This window comes from Coloeus monedula, assembly GCF_965178545.1.
Source record: "Coloeus monedula genome assembly, chromosome: 5".
Lineage (NCBI taxonomy): Eukaryota > Metazoa > Chordata > Aves > Passeriformes > Corvidae > Coloeus > Coloeus monedula.
The window spans coordinates 62,057,881-62,078,514 of NC_138785.1; the positions used below are offsets into that span (position 1 = coordinate 62,057,881).

The 20,634-nt window shown below is 37.7% G+C and overlaps 1 protein-coding gene across 1 annotated transcript in view; it reads left to right on the forward strand.

The window, feature by feature from the left end:
• The window catches only part of SLC2A9 (solute carrier family 2 member 9), a gene marked incomplete at both ends in the record, with an annotated part of 79,716 nt that overhangs the window by 27,776 nt on the left and 31,306 nt on the right, over positions 1-20,634 (forward strand). The window contains 3 exons of the mRNA XM_082281785.1: positions 1,104-1,236; positions 9,231-9,418; positions 14,531-14,641. Coding sequence (XP_082137911.1) covers positions 1,104-1,236; positions 9,231-9,418; positions 14,531-14,641 — 432 coding nt within the window. The remainder of the gene's footprint in view (positions 1-1,103; positions 1,237-9,230; positions 9,419-14,530; positions 14,642-20,634) is intronic.

Below are 20,634 nucleotides of genomic sequence, written 5' to 3' on the forward strand. Positions count from 1 at the left end.
TGAGTTCAGAGTCTTGTTCACAACTTTTTCAAAATAACACTTTCAGAAGGGTTATTTGTGATCAATGGGACCAACTGATAAACCATACACTATAGGAGACTTTAAAAGGAGTGTAAGCTTATTCCATGGAAGTCTCCACAACTGGGGAGATTGCTGATAATAACAGTTTACTAAGAATATTTTTTCTGTTAAAAATTCTCCTTGACATTGTGGAAAAAAACCTACAGAAAATATGCTGTGCTGATCAAGAGTAAGATTTTTATTTGGAAATATTTTCAAAAATTCTAACACCCCATAAATTTTTTATATGGTACATAGCAAACATATTTATATTACAGGAAATCATTCCAGGCAGATATGGAATGAAGGTGACAAGTTATACTGCCTGTTCTCCTGTTATTCTTTACAAATCAGTACCTGGTTTGATTATGTGATTATTGACTGGTTTTAAAGTCTTAACCTTAGTTTTCTAGTTTTTAAAATAAGATTTGGGCTTATCTGTCTATAAACAGTATTAAATACTTTTGATTCACCTGCATTAAGTAAAGTTTTCCACTCAGTTGGAAAAAAAAATAAAAAAGGAATGAAGAAGTAGGGTCTTGAAGACTTCATGGTAATACAGGCTCTTAGGATGACCGATTACCTCAAGTTTTAAATTGTTTGCAAAAACACTTTCTCATGCTGTTTTCCCATCCCAGGAGAAGTTTTTAAAAACACCTCTCTCACCTAAAAGGGCAAGGGAAAAATTTGGCTAGGAGATACCCCACCCATTATTTCTGGAGTTATTTAGTTATCTTGGGGCCCATTTCATGTTTGAGGTGTGGATTACATACCATACCATGCAGCAAATGGTGCTTTAGGCCTTGCTGAAGTGGGAGAATGGAAAATAAAAACTGTCAACAGAAAAAAGTTTGGGGGCTTGGCCCTTGAGTAAGATGATCTGAGGGGAAGTGTTCAAAGTACTTACTAAGCTCAGGAGGAACACATCACTCTGGTGACAGATTCAATACTTGGAATGATGAAAAATCACAGTGTTTCCCATCAAAACTATTTTTCTTCCAGGTGGGAGAATATTACTGACTCCTGTTTGCATCCATTTGCAGGAATCTCGGTGGCCTTTCTTATTTGGAGCAATTATTGTTCCATCATTGATACAAGCTGCGATTCTGCCTTTTCTTCCTGAAAGTCCTCGGTACCTCCTACTTGAAAAGCATAACACAAGCAAGGCAGAAAAAGGTATGATATGTTACTTGTAGCAAAGGGGGTTCATTGTACAGATGCAGGCTGGAGATACCTAATTCTGATACCACACTAAAAGCAGATTATTCCAGTTGGAGAGATTCCTTGGCAATAATTTTTCTCACATTTTTGTTTGTCTCTGTATGTGTAAATATAACAGTAGCTTCCAAGTTTTTTTTAAATTAAATTTTCCAGCAAGGTAAGTTATATAGTATTACACATGGTGATACAGACCTAACCAAATCATCCTGCTGTTGTGTGCCAGCTACACTTTGCAGGGTTCATTTGGAAATGAAAGGTGGTTTCAGTCATTGTGACTCTCCCTTATCTACAGTCTCTGCTATAATAAAAACAGCAATTTTGGTTTTTTCCCAGTAGTCACTGGGTTTGACCCTGTGCTTCTGTAACTCAATAATTTTGTAGATCTAATAAAAACCCCACCTATCTGTTTAACTGAAAATTTACAGTGCTTCCATATTGCTTCAGCTTCACAGACACAGAATACTTTGTTTTTACTTTAGATCTAAGTATAAAACTATTCGCTTGCATGATCACAGTTGCTGCATTCTCCATCCCAGTGAATTTACTATATCCCAATACAGCTGAGAGAATGTTGAAAATTTGGTTTTGCTTATTATAAGGACACATTAAAAACAGGAGTGTACAAAGAAAGAGTCTGATTATAATACCAAAATATCAAACATAACTGCTTTACAAACTATTCTTAAAAACTTTGTTTGAATACAACCCTTAACATTTTCAGTCATGAACTAGTTGCTTGCAAAATAACTTGTAAAGTGTGTATCAACACCTGAAATACAAATTTAATAATCTTTTAACATGGAATTAATGCAACTCTATCCTGTTGCTTCTATTATGAAACCAAAAATAGGGCTTTTTTGTTCTGAAGAGCCCTCTGAAAGAGAAATAACACACTACTGAAGAGACTCCCATGTTGTCTCAGTTTGGTGTTGAAGAGAGTCAGCAGAGTTTTGAGGAGGCAGAGAACAGCTTTTCCAAGGACTGTGAAGGAAAGGGCTGCCCTGTCATCTGTGGTCAGAGCACCCAGCAGGGATGCAGGACCCAGCTTGGGTTCACTGTTGGGTGGAAACTTCTGCAGCATCATGGCTGGGCAGGGAAGAAATGCCTTTGGGTGCCAAGTTTAAACTGGCTCCTTTCTGCCTGATAAAACTCTAGATATATTTCCAGAGCTATGGCTGGCAAAGAGTCTGCATCTGCAATGCTATTGCATAATGTCACACTTGCTATGAGGAACTATTGAAAATCCTGCTACAGTACCTGGAAACCTCAGCAGTGACAGTGAAACTGGACCTCTCATAGGTAGAGTTTAAAAGTTAGAAAACATGGCAGTAAATTAATGCCACCTGCCTTTAAATTCACACCATTTACTGGTAATGTGCCAACTGCAGTCGGGGATATTTTCAGCATACATGCTCTGAAAATAATTTGAAATCTAATCCAGAGGCATTGGAGGTAGGTTTTGGAGTAGAAGGCATCAGGAGAGCAGTTTCCAGGGGAAATGAGCTTTAGCAGTTGGCTTGCTGATTACAAGAAAATGGCTTTCATGAGCCACCCTAAGGACTATAAATCTAGATACTCTGAGAAAAAAGAGACAACTGATATAAAAAGCTTTTCAAAGTAACTGCTTGTCAATACACGCTTCTTGATTTTATTAATTCTAAAAGAAAATTCTAAATTCTGAAATAATTGTAGTACAGAGTGTAACTCATTTTGAGTGTAGCCTACAGTGGAATTCACAAAATAGGAGGGTGAATCAACAATTAAGACATATCACCTGGATATTCCCATTGTCAGCAGAAATGGGGGAGGAAAAGTCTAAGTATTAAGGAGACTGGAGGAGATGTGATTTATTAAAATGCCCTTCTGCTTGTAAGTCATATCATGACAAAGCGGAATTCTTCATTTTAATGATGACTACAGAAATGTTTTTGAATTATTTGCCTCTTAGCTTAAATCTGCATAATAGTATTGGAAATTTGCAACTCTTTCTACTGACTAAACCCCTTTTCTTTCCTTTAATGGATCAAGGCTATTCACGCAAATATATATTTTACTGTGGATTATACCTTGTCAGAGAAATACAAAGCTATTATTTGCAAAAGGTCTGCTGTATTTAAAGCAGATGACTACATCAGTCTTTATGAAATACTCTGAAGTGTGCATGTATGTCAAAGTCCCTAAAATGGAGCTGACAACATTAATCTTCCGAATAGTTTTAGAGCGATAATATCCAGTGAGATAATGTAGGTCATTGAGTTTCCACAAGTTTTGCCCCTGCTTTCATGCTCTTCTTTTCTTCTCTGTCTCAGGAGATAACCAGACTGTAACTACCAAAATACAAATGGTGTCAATCTCTTTTCTGGCTGATGTCTTTAAGGGGCAAATAAGAGACTGAGAGAAGGGGAAGGACCAAAATGAGTTGTGTAAACAATGAAGAAAAGAAGGAATGAGGGTAGAGGGTTAGAGCAGAGGGGCATAATGTGCAAGCCTAAACCACACCACCATGAGAGAAGCTATTCTTTGGGGCACAGGGGCAGTGATGCCTCAAATGAGTGAGGTCTCCTGTGCCCCATTTGCAGGGTTTTACCCCGTCCCCTGCTTTCCCCTTCCCTGCAGTGCAGGTGGTGCACACTGTGGGTGGCTGAGCCAATGTCTGCCCGATCAGATATCCGGACACCCTGTCTGATTGCTGTTGTCTGCTGCCAAAAGCAGCACTGACAGATGAGCTCAACTCATCTTCCTGGAGGTCACCAACCTGTATCCGACCTCTGGGACCCAAAGGAAATGAACTATGTCTCGTATTCCTGTCTCACTGCTGAATGTGGATGAACTGATCCATGTATTCTGGCGAGAGAACAGTCCACTGGAATAACAGCATCATCTGTAAACCTGCTTTGCCCAAGAAGCTAAGACTGGTAATGAAGCAAGGGCAGAACCATCCCAGCTCCTCTCCCAGGTCCCACAACTAATATTCCTCTCATTTGATAAGAATAGAAGGGAAGAAAATGCCCAGCATTTAAGTGGTGTGATCCTTCATAAGCATGGCCAGACAGCAGAAGAGACATGGGTATTTAAGTGGTTAAGAGAAGGACTTTGGAAGGAGATTGTGGGAATGAAGAGTGACAGGGATAGAAACAGGAAGAAAAAGAAAAATCTGCTGCTATAATTACATCAGACAGTTTACCATCCAAGTTCTAGAACAGTAAGACACGGATCTTGAATTAGCTGTCTATTAGTTGCAGGCCAAGTGCACCGCTGATCTGTGAGTATCACAATGATGTAATATAAATAAAATCAGTAGTAGTGATAAAATGGAACATTTGTTATGACTAACAACATAGGTTATAAACACTTTCAGTTGGAGAGTTGAGGTGTCTTTTTGAAGCGCCCTGTTACAAGGTGGAACCTTGCATTTTCTATGCAGCTACAGTAGCAGGTCATGTAAATCAATAATGGAAGTCAGCTGGTATCCCAGCTTGCCAGAGAACAAGAATATTGTTATGTCTTAAGGGTCAAACAACTTGGATAAAATGTCACAGCAACATCTGCTGGTGACATACAAAATCTGTTCATCTAGTATATTCAGTCATACATAAAAGTCCCATGGTTATGAAAGAAACATTACAAAAGGTATACTGAGAAGCTTAGATTTAAATTTTTAGGAAGGTGGATTAGAGTTGATACCTTTTCATGTGACAAAAGAGCAAGGCCACTCCTGATTTAAAAAAGCAGGTAGCCAATTTTTTACAAAGCCCTTCAGGGGGTCCATGTGGGCAGGAGATGTATGAAACCCAAAGTTACAGCAGGAGCAAGTTACTGCAAATCCAGTCATTAAAATGAAGTTGTTATGACTGACAACAAGGATCTATATGATTAATTTTTGTTTCTCTGTGAGTTTTGTGTGTCTGTAAGCATTATAAACTATTCTTATTGGAAAGGAAGAGACAGGCATGACTACTACACTTGCCAGCTTATGATAAAGGCTTCATCTCAGATGTTTGTCTGCCAAAAGCTGGAGTGATTGTGGTGTGACTGATTTGTTTTTAAACTTTTCTTAAACCTCCTGTATTTACAAAGGATATTGGGTTCATTGGATCTTTAATACAACTCCGTTTACCAGTTCTTGTGTTATTTTAGGGTGGCATGCATATGGTCTTTTTGCCTGTACATCTTGGCTAGTGTCAGGTGAACCTGAGCAGGCCTTTTGATGATCTGTGAAACCAGACATACAAACAGGTAAAGAGGTAATCCTTAACTGGATAAAAACTCAAAAAAGGCCTGTGTGTTCTTTACTTAGAAGAAGAGGGAGATGACACATGGGAAAAGCCTAAAGTCATTTGCTTGCAGTTATATCTCACTGAGACTTTTTCTTAAATTTTGCTATGCTTCATGCTAGTAGGTAACCAATATTTTGCTAGATTTAAAAAGCATTATTACATTTAAATCTCTTTTAACAAGATACACCTGAATTATTCTTTCTGGATATTTGGTACTTTAATAAAATTAGTTTATATGAAAATAACTATTTGTTTGTTTTGTAAATTATTTTTGTGTTGACATGGAGTTATTACAGGGAAATGTCTACTGTTTTCAACAGTGGCAAAAGAAGATGTTGTTTTAGCAGAATTTAGACAAAGGTGTGTGTGTCAGTGTGATAATGGATTTAATATAATTAATCATCAGGGAAGTGAATATGTCCATGGGAAACAGATGACAATAATACTCCTGCAACTTATTTTAATTTTTTTGTTGTTTCTTTTAAAGGATAAGCCCAACCAACCTGTGAGCACTTGTCTCTTTTTCTGCCCCCTCTTGCCTGGTGCTGCCTTTATTCTGGAAACCACACAAAAGCATTTTGATCCTTCAAAATTTCTTCTCAAAGTTCACATGCTAATTCTGTCGATAATAACTGCTCTCTTTGCATGGTCCTGGAAGTGCTACCGTGGAAAAAGAATTAGTAAATCCCCATGTAGCTGAGGTCTTGAGTGACCATCTTCAGTTAATTTAAAGGCCTGATTTGTTTTAAAGATGGTAACAACTGATTTTTTTTCAGATCTTTGAAGCTCTTTCAGAGGTTCAACTTCACTTGGCTGAGATGAATAAAAACTGGTGGTGTAAATGGAAGGGTTTCTTGACTTCTTTCTTCTTGACTGGAACCATCCAGTTCTTTTCCTATTTATAAAGGCAGTATTCCAACTTTTGAAGGCTGAGCTTCTATAACCTTCTGATCCATGGGAATTAAATAGTAATCTGGGAAGGTTTAAAAGTTTCTAGAACTGAAACTCCTTAGATGGTTTTAAGTGTTACATGAAAATAAGGCTTCTCTATGGCAAGAAAAGCCAGTCACGGAGGGAAATGAGTCACTGCAGTGAGGAGAGGAATGACTGCTGTGCTTCTCAGTGCCAGTAATGCCAGGGTTTAGAAAGTAAAATTAATAAACTGAACATCATGTATTGAAAGACTTTTGAGTTTTCCTATCTCCTTGCTAATGCAGAATTTATTTCTACATTAATTGTATATAAAATTGAAATTCTTGTGGTACCAAAAAACTGGTAATGGAATAAAATTAAAGACATGCTGAGTAGCAGGAAAATGTTTTTCCAAGAAGGTTGGGTGATGTCTATTCAAAACTATGCATGTATAGCACAGTAATTTCTTAGCATTTCTTGACTTGTTGGTAATTTTAAGTATCCATCAAAGCTGCCTAGTGGCATTTACATCTCTTTACTTAATGCCATGGAGGAGAGAAAAAGAAATCAGGTGTCTATTTTTTCCTGCCTTGTGCTTGGCAATTTTGGTAATTGCAGTTTTTTAGTTCCTGGTCCCTCTAGAAATACAGCAAGCTCCCTTGTGCAAAAAAGACAGATTGCTCTCTTTTTACTTGACTGCACCTATATTTTTGACTTGTGTGCCCTAAATGCTGAGGATTCTAAGGACAGGAAAAATAAAGAAAATTGTGCACTGACCTAATATGCACTGATAAACCAGATGCTTAAAAATCTGAGATAATCCTTCCAAGGAAGACTCTGGTGATATATGTCTGGTTGTTCTCATCTTTACCTGAATTTTTCTTGATCAATGTTCTAATAGTACTGAGGAAAGTGTAATTTCAGCACGAGACATCAACTTGAACATTGTTCTAATTTAACATTTCTTATCACTATCTTTAAATACGTCATACTCATTAAAATGAGTGTTTAGCGTGTTATTTATTTTAAAATGGGCAATGGTAAAGGGCAAAACTGAGCAGCTTAAAGTTTGGGTTCTGAGATCTGAATTTGTTTTTTCATTTGTGATTGTACAGCCTGTGTGAAAAGATAAATCTTGTGCTGTTTCTGAGAGATTTAAAAATTCTGACCTCTCCTCTCACAAGAGAGAAACTGGTTATCAGAATATATGAATGTTATGAATTAACAGCCAGAGGTGGTTCTCCCCTTAAAAAAAGCATCCTTCTTGTTAAGCAGAACCATGTGGGGCACATTAAAATGCAATAGAAGTGCTAAGTGCCTCAGAAAATCTTGGCCCAGAGCTCAAAATAGTTCCCTGCACCACCAGACTGGGAGCCAGGCAGAATGTGCAGTCTTGTGCATTCACCAAAGTGACAGAGAGGGATGCTCTGGGGAGGCCACCAGTCCATTTGTGTGACCTATCCCTCACAACACTGAAATGCTGCTAACTGGCCTTTTCACTTCCTGGGTAAAGATAAAATTTTGTAACTTCAAAATCTAAATAGAATCTGGCTGTAATAACCATGGCTAGTCAGTACTTCTAGTTTCTTTGACTATCCAAGTGCTTTTTATGATCCAAAGGTGTGTAAACATACTGAAATATGTGGTCGTTTATTTATAGGCAGTGTTATACAAAGCTGTGGATAAGAAAAATTGATTTGGCTCTTAGGTGAACTAAATGAACTTATTCATTTAATAAAAATAACAATTTTAAGTGTCCTGCTGTGTAAAGGATTGTTTTGAGTGTTAGCATCCTACTGGGTCACAAAGCCTTGTTGCGGGGGTGTGTGTAATGTCATTGTTTCTCTGCAGTCGTTCTGAGATGATGAGCATTTTAAACATCTCTTAAAATGCCAGCCCCTGGGGTATGTTCATTAGATTGAGACAGAGGTATCATCTGCATAGACAGTATCTGTAAAACAATGTTGGTGGAGACACATCATGTCCAGCAGGAGGTATCTGTTTGTATCTTAGACGAGGTGTGAGCTGGAAAGCCTATATTATTCACAGTGGAAGGATATTTCAGTAAGCTATCAATGTGCAATACTAAATGGTGTCTTTTTGGGGATGTGAGATTGGTTGGTTGCTTGCTTACATTGGTCATGTAAATTTGTTCCCATGTCTCCAGCATTGGCAGATATAAAATCTTGAACAGCTCTGGGTAATTACTGCTAATGTTAACCACCTTGAAAAAGAGAATTCTTGTCTATGTGCTAGTAAAAACAAGAGGTAATATGAAGAATAATAGCCATTCCTTTCAAATGTCTGTCTTTTCTTGGTTTCCAGACTTATATGCATTTTTACATCTTGTTACTTCTCTATCCAATCTATCTCCAGCAATGAGGTCAGCTATATCGTGAGGCTGCAAAAGTAGCCAAGTCAAATAATGATTTTCAGAGCTGCTTTGGTATTAAATGTTTTCAAGTTACACAGGGTTTTCACTCTGCACTGGACCTTAGGCTATATTATATACAAAATAATATGAGAGATCTTGTAGGGAGACAAATAGTTTATATTTTTGTTGCAGTTTCTGAACCCAATAGCAGAGATGAACCAGATCACATCCAGAGCAGAATGATATTCTTGGCAGAAGAATAATTAAGTTGTAGCCCATGTATGTCTCCTGTTTGTGCCAAACATTTCTGTTTTAAAGAAGCAAGATATTTATAAATGCATACAGTGTCAGGTGTCTGGCCTAACGTATGTATCCTCTCTTGGTAGCATTTCAGAGATTCCTTGGCAAAGATGACGTGTCTCATGAAATAGAAGAAGTTTTGGCAGAGTCTCGAGTCCAAAGAAACACCAAGATGGTGTCGATTCTTCAGCTCCTGAGAACCCGCGCTGTGCGATGGCAGATTGTGACCGTGGTCGTCACCATGGGCTGCTACCAGCTCTGTGGGCTAAATGCTGTAAGTGTCCTTCTTCAGGTCATGGCATCTCACAGGGTTTGGGCTATACCATTCACTAGCCTCTATGACTTTCCTTTTTTGGTTGTTTATTACTGGTAATGACTTTGTGAGAGCAGCGTGTGGGAAGATCCACAGAGATCTGTATTGTTTGGGGTTTTTTAAACAAAAAAATTGGAAGGGAAGCCATGTTGTGTTAATTTTGAAGGAATACATGAAAAGGTAGAAGAGATTAGCAAAGAAAGAGCATGCAGCTTTCACTTCTGATTACTCAGATTCTTCGTTTCTGGATATGCCCCATGCTTATTCAGAGTTTTTTCAGTAGACATTTCAGCTTGGATTGGTTCTATTCTGTACTTATAGAAGTCAGCAAAAGTTCCTGTAAGTGATTTCAAGAGGTCACACCTCGTGATTGATTTGTTATTGCCTCAATATTCCTGTCTTGGAAAGTGAAGAAAAGAGGAAAAAGACATAAAACAGTCAGTAGCAATTTGGATTGACCATTATTGTGTCTGAAGCTAATGGATATCAGAAGTCTCCTTTTCCATCTGTCTGAGCCTATTGCTTCAACTATGAGAGGATCACAGGACAGTTTAGGTTGGAAGATCCCTCCACCTGGTCCAAGCCCTTGCTCAGAGCAGGAATGACTTCAGGGTTGGCTCAGGCTACTGAGGGGTTTGTGCAATTGACTTTTAAACATATTCAAGGGTGAAGAGGGTAGAACCTTCCTGGGCAACCTCTGCCAGGTGTTTACACCACTTACATTGCAAAAAGTGTTTTCTTTACATCCAGCCAGAGCTATCCTGGCTGCAGCTTGTGACATCTGACTGAGATGCTTTATGCTGCACAAAAGAAGTATTCTCATTAAGCACCTGAAAGGGAAAGGGTTTTTTTTCATAGTTCAAAGGTATTACTGGCTTATAGATATGAAAAGCAACGTTCTTGCTGCTGCAAGGAATTCTCACTGTGGCTCTGCAGCACAGGCCAGCTAGATTTTCTCCCCAGGTCTATGTGCTTTTGTATCTATGAACACTAGCTCTGGCTTATCTCAGGTATCTCTATAGCTTTAAAACTCCAAATAGAAGGTAATTTGTCCGAGATCATTTAAAATATTAATGCAATTGGAATTCTGGAATCTAAAAGCTTTTTACAAAATACTAGGAGGGAATTAGAAGAGTTTTTTCATCCTGTGGGGTAAACTATAATAACATATGTAAAGGTAGTGTTTTCTCCTAATGGTAGGATTTCTGCATTAATGACAGGTTATTTTATTCCTCATTGTGGATACACTTTTGAGAAAAAAGCCAGAATTACCTTGTCATTCAGTCTTTTTAAGATTTGTCAGCACATAAGGGAAATAAAAAGACACTTATAGTAATATACAGACTGTTCAAATAATGGAACACATTGCCTAAAAAAAAAGGTCACAGATAAATTTTCAGGGGAAATGGAAGAGTTTTTTGACTTTGAGGACACTTAATGGTTGATAAAAATTCTCCAGTATTCTGTGGCAAAACAAAGCCACACTCTCACGGCTTGAGTGAGGGTGTGGGGAGATAGTCAGACATTTCCAGTCGAAAATGGATGCCAGTTACTTAAAAGTGTCATTGGATGGCCACTTTCTGAAAATATGCTTCAGAAAAACTGTCTCTGTCAGGAAACTTGTGTGTTGAGTTGGCTGTTTCAAGCCTCTTCCTTTTTTATTATTCCTTTGTTTCTCCTCCCATGCAACGTCTCCAAACATGAAAAAAAATTATTCACACAAAAATTGTGTTCTAAAATGCATTAGTTAAACAGTTGTTAGTAATAGTTAATAATTCAACCAAGAAAATTAAAAGAGAGGTCAAGAGAAATAACTGGACCACTTGATTAAGAGACCAGGCTTTGAAAACTTGTGTCTTTTGCTTGGCTTTCCTGGCTGGCGCTGCTCAAGTCACCTGAAGCTCCAAGATGAGAGGTGTTGGGGTGTGACAGATGCTGGTGAACCTGGGTCTTGTTTAGCCTGAGTGCATCTGAACCAACGTGCTGGGTGTGAGCCAGCATCAGTAAGGTTTAACCAGCAGGGAACCTCCTTCTAACTCATTTGCTTTGTCTGTACTGCCCTGTTAGTCAGTCTGGTCTTTTCCACAACTACCATCTGGACAGGGCATATGGGAAAGTTGGGATTCCTTCAGGCGAGAGTCTCAGGTCATTCTCCAGGGAAATTGCCAACTGGCAGATTTCTGTAATCATCCTGCTGGTATCTGAGAACACTTGCTTCTTTTTAATGATTTTACTTCACATGAAAATTTATTTTGCTTAAAAACTGTACATTTGTTTGTTTCCACATGGAACAGAAGTCATGGTGAAGCTCTGCTCATGTTCATGTTTTTAATTACAACAAAATACCAGACAGTCTGACCTAAATTGACATAAATAAATTATTTTCTATTAGTCTCTTTTACTCTGCTAACATTTATCTGATACATATAAGCCATAATAAATTTATTTCTCTTCCGCCATTTTATCTCAGTTCTAAAGAAGTCACAAAACTACAGTGAAGTTTTCACTGGTGAAGTTTATACTTTTTCATGTCAAGGAATGCACTGTAAGACATATTACTATAAGGGAGTCATTTCCAAAGTGGGATGCCTAGGCTTCTGTAAGGTCTGTTCTTAAGGCTGTATTTTGGGTGCAAAGAAATTATGCTGGGAATGGATCTGTGGAACAAAGCATGTTTTCAATATGCAAAGGGTCTGTCATGGTGTGCACTTCACTGCTGGTGTGGAGAGCACCAGGTAGTGTAGGAAGGAGTGAGTACACAGTGTGCCACACAGTCTGTGTCTCTGCTGTTGCCCATTTAGTTTTGAGCCTTCTGCACCATTTTCCACAGCTCTTTCATTCAAAAACCTTTAGCCTGATCATTAGCTAATTTTCTTAGCTGATGAAATCACTAGCTAACAAAAAGCATGTTAGAAAAATAACTTTAGTGAAATTAGAAAAGTGATCATTAGCCTAGTAAGTATGCCTAATAAATTTGCCGATGTTTTTTCTCTCTTTAATGGTACACAGGCTGAAAAACATTCACTGTTTTGAAAAATGTACATTTTGTTAATTTTTACCCTAATTTATTTTTGTGCTGCTACAGAGAGTAATAAATCTGTGAATTTCATCCTGGTTTTGCTCTGCCAGTTTTTTAATCTTACCATCAGTGGTCAGTCATGCACTTGCAAAACATCTTATGCTCTTGTTGTTGTGTTTTGACAGATTTTATTCATGAGTTAACAGCTTTAGTGGCTCTTTGGCCCCTTTCTTCTTTTTTAAGTTGTGCATACTTGCAATATCTCTGTCATTTTTAGATCTAGCTGCTATACAAAACTGATATCAAGGATGAAATGCCTAGATTACATTTTTCTAACTTTACTGCACTAAATCAATCTTGTAACTTGTAATATGAAGAATAAAATTATTTTTATCACAGTTTTTGTGCTACTTTGATCTCCTTATATACTGTGTAGGTATATGGGAAGTCAATACATTGTCAGAGTACTGGGTCCCCAAAAAATTATCAGTGGGCATAAACATTTCAGAGGGAACAGGGAGCTGATACTTGGTTTTGTTTGTCTGTGCTGTGTGTCAGCAGGGTAATGAACAATTAACACCAGCATGTGCTACCCAAAGGCAGGTTACTTCATATAGAGAAGTTTGTTGCTATTATTTCTTGTCACTGTTCTGGTGTTGCTGGTGAAAGCTGATGTGCCAGCAGTAGGCATAAGTCTTCAGTCAGTTTCTCTTTATCTGTAAGGTGATAAGGTGACTTTTTACTCCTCAGTGTGTCATTGGGGTTTATGTAATAAGAGTTGGATTTTCTTTGACCTGGGGCAAGCAGCTTTGATGAAGGGCTAGTTGGGAATTTAGAATTTTTTTTTTTTTACAAAACTGCTGAGCTCGTTTCTTAATAAACAGATGTAGCATGTTCATAATATGCCAGCAGGCAGCAGGGTTTTCCTCTTGCAATCATAACACTTCCATCCATCTGACAAGCCCTTTATTTAGCAGTGTGTGCCCTGTTAGGGCTTGTACCATGGAGAGCATATGGGAAGAAATATCACTGCTACCTTAATGTTTAGTGCCATCATTATCCAGGGCTTTGAGTTTTGTTCTCACAGATAAATTACCTGTGGTTTAGAATCTTTTTCTTTTGATAATCAGTTATTTCAATCATTTTTCATTTTTTCCACTAGATCAATTATCTTTTTGTCTCCCCTTCTTGCTCCCTTTGGCAGCCAAAATCTTTGGCTAGTTCTTTCCTGTCACCATGAGTCAAATATGAATATTACATGGTTTTCAAACACAGTTGATATGAATGGGACTCTGATGCTTACCAAACTTGCTATTTTAGAATGTTGTCACTATATATTCTCTGCCTGGATATTGTCACTGCTGGATATAGTTTTACTGACAAAACATGATTGACTTCCTCTAGGCTATACAACCTGTGTTTCTGTCCATTAGAGACAGATACTTCTAGCCTATGGTTAATTTCAGCCTAAAAAGAGTGTTTTACTTTTCCCCAAGCATTTTTAATCTTAAAAGTATCTTTTCTTTCTGTGGATAATAAAGAGAGATTAGGGGGATGTCTTGATTGCGGATGTCCACACTCCAGTGAGGTTAAAGCAGAAATAACCTCACACCTTCTGTCCAAAAACAAGCATCCTTTTCAGTGCCTCTCAACATCTCGTTCCTGTTCTCTCCTGTGTTGTTACATGCTATTGAAGTATTCCATTAAGCTACACAAACCTGCTTGCTAAGCCACACAAAACCTATTTTTATCCTCTTGTTCAAGCTTAAAGTGAGTTTCTTTGATTTACTCCTAAAGTGAATAAAGCTAAATTGAGTTAAGCTGTTTGTAATTCTTCCTGGGTCTCCAAGTGGAGTTACAGCAACGCTGTGTCTCATCCACCTGGAATTTGCACCTTCCCTTCATTTGTTGTCCTGTGTGGCCCTCGGTCATTTGGGAATGCTCAGAGTTTTAGCAAGTTTTGCCTTGAGTACATTAGATGGCTGAACTGAATACCAATATATTTTAGTTCAACATATAATGATTAATAACTCATTTTATTCTCTCTGATACAGATCTGGTACTACACAAACAACATCTTTAGTGAATCTGGGATCAATCATGAAACAATCCCCTACGTTACACTAAGTACTGGTGCTGTTGAGACTCTGGCTGCTGTTTTTTCTGTAAGTATGGTTATAAAAAATCCATTAGCATGCTTGATATTTAAATTTTATTAGATTTTATTTTCTTACATAGGTTAAAATATAAAAAGAATAATATATTTATTAAGTGTAATGGTTGATTAAGCAATTCAAAATATTATTTCTAATTTTAATCCTAAACCAAATTTTTGTCTTGGGCTGCTTTTTTTAAGATGCTCTTAAATTTTAGTTCCATAAAAGGAACAGAAAATTTGGTATGTCCTGAAGTGCTTTATATGGATGAAGAGGAAGAAGGCAGAAATAGCAAGGGCCAAAGTTTATTAAGTGGTAACTCATAAATCATTTCACCTGGTAGAACAACCTTACCTGGTAGCAGTTTATTCACATCTCAGAGTTTTCTCGTGTGCCTGCTGGGAAGCGGGCAGTGTTGTTTGGAGAAGGCTCAGGCACAGTACAGCTACATGTGTTCAGTGTGGCTGGCAGAAACAGCCACTCAGGGAGGTGGAAGAGTAATACCAGCCTGCTAGAACAAGGAGTCCCATGTGGTGTTAAATTCTGCTGCCTTAGGACAAATCCTTTCCTAATACGTGAGCTCCAGGGCAGGTCCTTTGCTCTGCTCTGAATGTAGAAAAAGATGTTAATAGAAAAACTTATCCATGCACAATTTTTTCTTTCCTATTTCAAAATGGAAAAGTTGACTATGAAAAAAAATACACTAAATGAGCAAACTAAATCTCCAAGTTTTAGTAGGTGATTACACAATTAATTGCTAAAGGAAATACATTTATATTTGCACTGCAATAAATAAGAAACAATGGGAGAACTCTTAGGAATGGAAAGTTGCAAAGGAGCAAGCACTCTTTTCTTCCTTTGTTAGAATTTTTTCTTCATGTATTCTATACCAACTGTATTTGCACAATACTGAACACAGCAGCAAGCATTTTTAAATGTCAAAAGAATGAATAAAAAATCCTTTTCAGTGGTAGGGCAACTACTTGTGACCTACAAAATGTTAAACTAAATCCAGCTATCAAGTATGTTTTCTTATAGTCTCGGACATAAGGACCCTACAGGGTCACAAATATCTTCTTCTGATGTTTGTGATTTTCCACAAATCTGTCTTTGGCTAAATCATCTTTTTTTCTTTTTTCTTTTTTTTTAATTAAAGAGACTTTAATTTTATGACTCTTTTTAATAGGTAGAAAAAGAGAAATATGAAAGTCCCTACCTCTTACAGTTTCTTCTTTGTGATACTGCACACACGCTTCTTTGTCTAAGATATATGGAAAAATAATAATGATAATTCTGCCACTGTTTTAAGTGAAGAACACGCCTCTTTTATTAGAAAACAGATGATAATTACATGGAGATGATTCCATGATATTAAAGCCTTTCTATAAATACGGTCTGTTATCTTTTCAATTCCTTCTGTGCTGTCAGTTTATGGGGCTTATTCAGAGCACTCTCTTCATACAAATGAGGTGGATGTGTGTGCTTTGGCTCCTGCTATGTGTGGTAATGTTTTGTACTCAATAAGAGGGCTTTTAATACTTCTTCTGTTAATGCTACCTGCTGTGCCTTTGGAAATGCTGACATATTGATATCTCTGGTTCCTTCCAATTTCTCAGTTCAAGACATGCTGCTTTTTAGACTTAATTTTATTTCCTTAATCTTCATAAATGTTTTGTTGCAGTTGTTTAAAGGAACAACAGCATGAATTTAGCCTTCCACTTGAAGGTTTTGCAGCTTATTTATTCGAGTGACTTCCTCTCAAGTTTTTCATGCCTAGCGATGTGGACACGGGATTCCTCCCACTCCCAGCCTCTCCCAATGTCTCCTTTTGCCATTTTAAAAAAATCTGTTTCACAGTCTTAAATGTTAAGCCAGGTGCATGCCTTCTGTCCTATTCAGGGAAGAAACGGAAGAAAGCAAGAAGAGAGCTTAATTTTCCTGGTGTTTTTTATTATGTTGTGTTTGTTAGCAGAAACCAGTTTTTACTGACAAAAAACTCCAGGATTTCAGTAGAGGTAATCAGTTATAGAGGTATAGTTTCTTTCCTCATAAATGAAATAGCAATTGGAGAGGTCCCCTAGAAATCATGTACCATCTGTGATCATTATGCATAAATTAAGTGGTCATGAGATTGAGCCTCAGTAAGAGTACTTGGGTATTGATGACCTCCATTGATGAGACCCATATGAATACCAAAGGGAAACAGTGAAATAGATGTATTTCACAGAGAAACAAAGTAATATTTAGGAGATAAAATACTGAAACTGAAAAATTTTGAAAGCCTTGCTTTAATGCGTCTCTTGGGAGCAGCAGCACAATACTAATAATATTGATGTGGTCCATGAGGAAAGGCAATTAATATCCCATCCTTTTTATAGCCTCAGACTGTGTTGCCTCAGATCTTGATATGCCCTCTTGTAGCATGCTTTGCCTACAGCTCCATCCCTCTTGCTCTCCAGCAAAAGCCATATAAACAAGATATTGAAAGATTGACTCTTGTGCATCATCGTTTTCCTTTCATTCACATAATTTGGCTGCAACTCCCATTTACACAAATGTTTCCTAATTTACTTCATGAAATATGTGTGTTCTAGCATTGTGTACCTGATGCCCTGGCTTCTCTCTAGGGAGACAATATAAACTTTCTGTACATTTTTTGGTTAATGATAGAGAATTCCACCCATTGTACTGAACACGGATTTGATTTAGAAGACTGGCTAGACAATTTCTTTTTAGTGAGGGTGTCCATTAATTTCAGTTTGCTTTTGAAGTTTTGTATTCTCTGGAATGAAATATTGAATGGATTTACTACTCATCGACGTGTTACAGCAGTAAGTTACCTAATCTGATGCAATTCTTTGAAGCAGGATGGAATACATTTAAATAATTCTCAGTGTTTATTAGAAGTCTGTTCTGCAACTTCTGAAGTAAGTGCCTACCACAAGTTTAGCTATTCTTCAGTAAGATTAATTACTGTTACTATTTTCTAATTTTTAATGATTCAAGTTAATTTTAGTTGTTGTCTTACTCTTAGTGGGCAAAGAGAACAAATTTCCAGTGCCTTTCTTTAGCACAAGAGTAGGGTGAATGGAAAGGGAGACAGAAGTAAATGTCTGAAAGGATTCCTTCCCTCCTCCATGAAGCCAGCATAGAATAAAAGGGAATGTTATTCAAATTAAGCATCCCACATCCAATTTTGCCATCTGTGGCACCACATTTGGGTTTCTTATAATGTTCACAGGAAGACTAGATGTGACTATACTGAGAAGACTGTGCCCTAAGTATTTCCCATAGGGTGATGCATGAAGGTGTTACTAAAAGCCTGTGACAGAGACAAGCTGTGTGAAGCCTGGAATGAGTTAAAACACATTGCAGTACTAGGCCATAAAAGAATGTAGGAAATTCTTTTCATTATCACACAGAAGTCAGGCAAGCCAGCATTATTTAGTGAGATTAATTCAGTCAGCTTCAGGATGCCAGGAGAAAGGGCTCTTAGACTTGTTCTGCATTTGTTTTACTGTCAATAGATCTCAACACAGAAGGAGAGATTCCCTGCTCAGGGCATGGCAAATCTTAAATCAAGGGTATTCCAGATGCTTCCATAGGTGATCTCATCTCCAACACATTTCCTCCAGGGTTTCCAAAGGATGATGAAAGATATCTCCACTGAAACTCTGGGTCCAGTGTGGTAAGAAGAGAAAGAAATATATTCCAGTAACAGCCAGTCTTAGCTAGTGAAAACAATGGGGTGACAAATAGTAGAATCTCAAGGGTTCCTAGGAAGTTATGTTAGAATCTGACTTTTAGTAGACTTTTAATGCAGTCCCATGTGACATTGCTCACACTGAGTCAGACTCCGCCTTCACCCACCCATAATTCCCAGTAGGACCTAAGTAGAGACAGCAAGAATGGGGCAAACATGGCATTTCCCCCTCTTTCTCCCCTCACCGATAAGCAGTTGCTCAAGGATTACCAGAATTTGAAGGTAATATTTTGGTCTGTAATAGCCCAGATAGAGCCAGCTGTAGAAAAGAGACTGGGCAAGCAGCATCTCAGATCATGGCGTTTGTCAATGGCCAGAGGCATCTGGGCATATTTTCACTGCAGGGTGGACTCAGAGTGAGACTGTGTTAATGCACACTGTCTTAATCCACAACTGATCCACAGGATTGCTTTTAGGTAAAGACATTATTCCTTTTAATTGTTTTAATACACATGGGCTTTTGTATAGACAAGGACTGCATGTGTTGAAGTAACCATGTAGTGCCTTCCAGGAGAGTAAGTCTCATCATGAAGGTTTGCCTTACAACACCCCTCCTAAGACCCAAGGTGCACATGGTTAAAGCTGCATTTATGTAGCACAAGTTCTTGTGAGGATATATTCAGAAATTGAAACTTTTAAAGATGTATCTCCTGCTGTTGAAGATTAAAAGCATTGGGTTTGAGTAATTCTTTTATCAATCTATTCAGGATGATCTGCATAGGGGCATTCAAATACCATCATTTGAAAATAAAACATCAGCCACAATAAGCTGTCACAGATCAAGGCTGAGATCTAGTCTGGCTTTTATAGCATAAACATGACAGCTTAATGCTTTTAACAACTAAATCATCAACAGAAGGAGCTTTGCTTCAGAAATATTTACAGTTTATTGGAGGGACAGAATAGGAATAAGGAAATGGATGGTTTTGTGCCGCCCTAGGGGCTGTTGCCAAGCACTGCTGAAGCAAATGGGGCTGGCTGAGATGAGTCCTTGCATGGGCTGCATCTTGGCCGTGCTGCTCTGGCAGACATTGAGATGGAGAGCATCATTAGTGAATAGAAAATTTCACTGCCAAGTGAAGCTGATTAAGGATGCCTCACTGCAAAATACTTCAGACTGAGCTTAGAAATTTGGCAATTAATTCCATGCTTTACTGAGAGTAATCTTTAGACAGGTACCTGCAGAAGATGTGTAAGATCTTATCCAGTCATGGCTTTAATACAGATACAGGCAAATTGATGTGAGAGCCTTGTAGGCAGAGATTTTTTTAGGGCTGTGCTTATGTGGCCAAAGTTGATGCTAGGCCTCTAAATTTCAGTTTAGATACTTAAATACAATACCCCCTTTTTTATTTTAAAATGAATAATTCATACAGTAGACTAATGGATTTACATCAAAATATGAATCAAAAACCCCAGTTTAGAATTCTCAGTCTGCTGTTCCTCTCCTTTTCCTGGGTACAAGATACTACACATTGTGTGATAAAGTGATATAAATTAGGTTATCTATTTTATTCCTGATATTTAAAATAGAAATAACACAGTGTTAGCTTGCTATGTTAAGTCTGAATCTAGTCATAGTCTTACTCAGGCCTTTATCCAAAATACATGAGAAAAAAGGTGTGGCTATCCTTGACATTAACTTATAGAGCTAACTTCTTCACAGAGCTGAGACATCAAGAAAACCTGATAGGGTTTGCTTAGTATAATTTAGGGTCAGGATAGAAGTAGGGAATAGTATTCAGTGACCTCCTGTTTGGACTGTAGGACTCGCTTGCACATTTTTTTTTTATCCAGAGAAGCTTGTCTGATCTATTTTAATGCACTCTGCTTTCATTATGTCAGCCCTGGTATCTGCAGCTGACTCAAGTGAAAAGGTTGACATTTGCTTCTTTAACTTTATTCACAAGTGTTTCCTGACAGACAAAAGCAAGCTGTGTGAACCATTGATGTAGTTTGTATATCAGTTGTCTTTTTATCACCAAATGTTTGTGTCAAGAGAATTTTGGTTGCAATATTTTTTACACATTTTCAGTAATTTCAGCTGTGTTAATCATCATGACTGGGTATAGGTTTCTACAAACAAATATTTATGATCACACATAAACAAGTATCAGCCTGCACAGCTTGGCACATAACTCAGGTGTTATCACAGGAAACAGCTGTAATGTTCTTCTTTTGTATATACTTGAGCATATACTGGATTTCTTGTTATTTCAGTTATTCTACTGTACAGTAT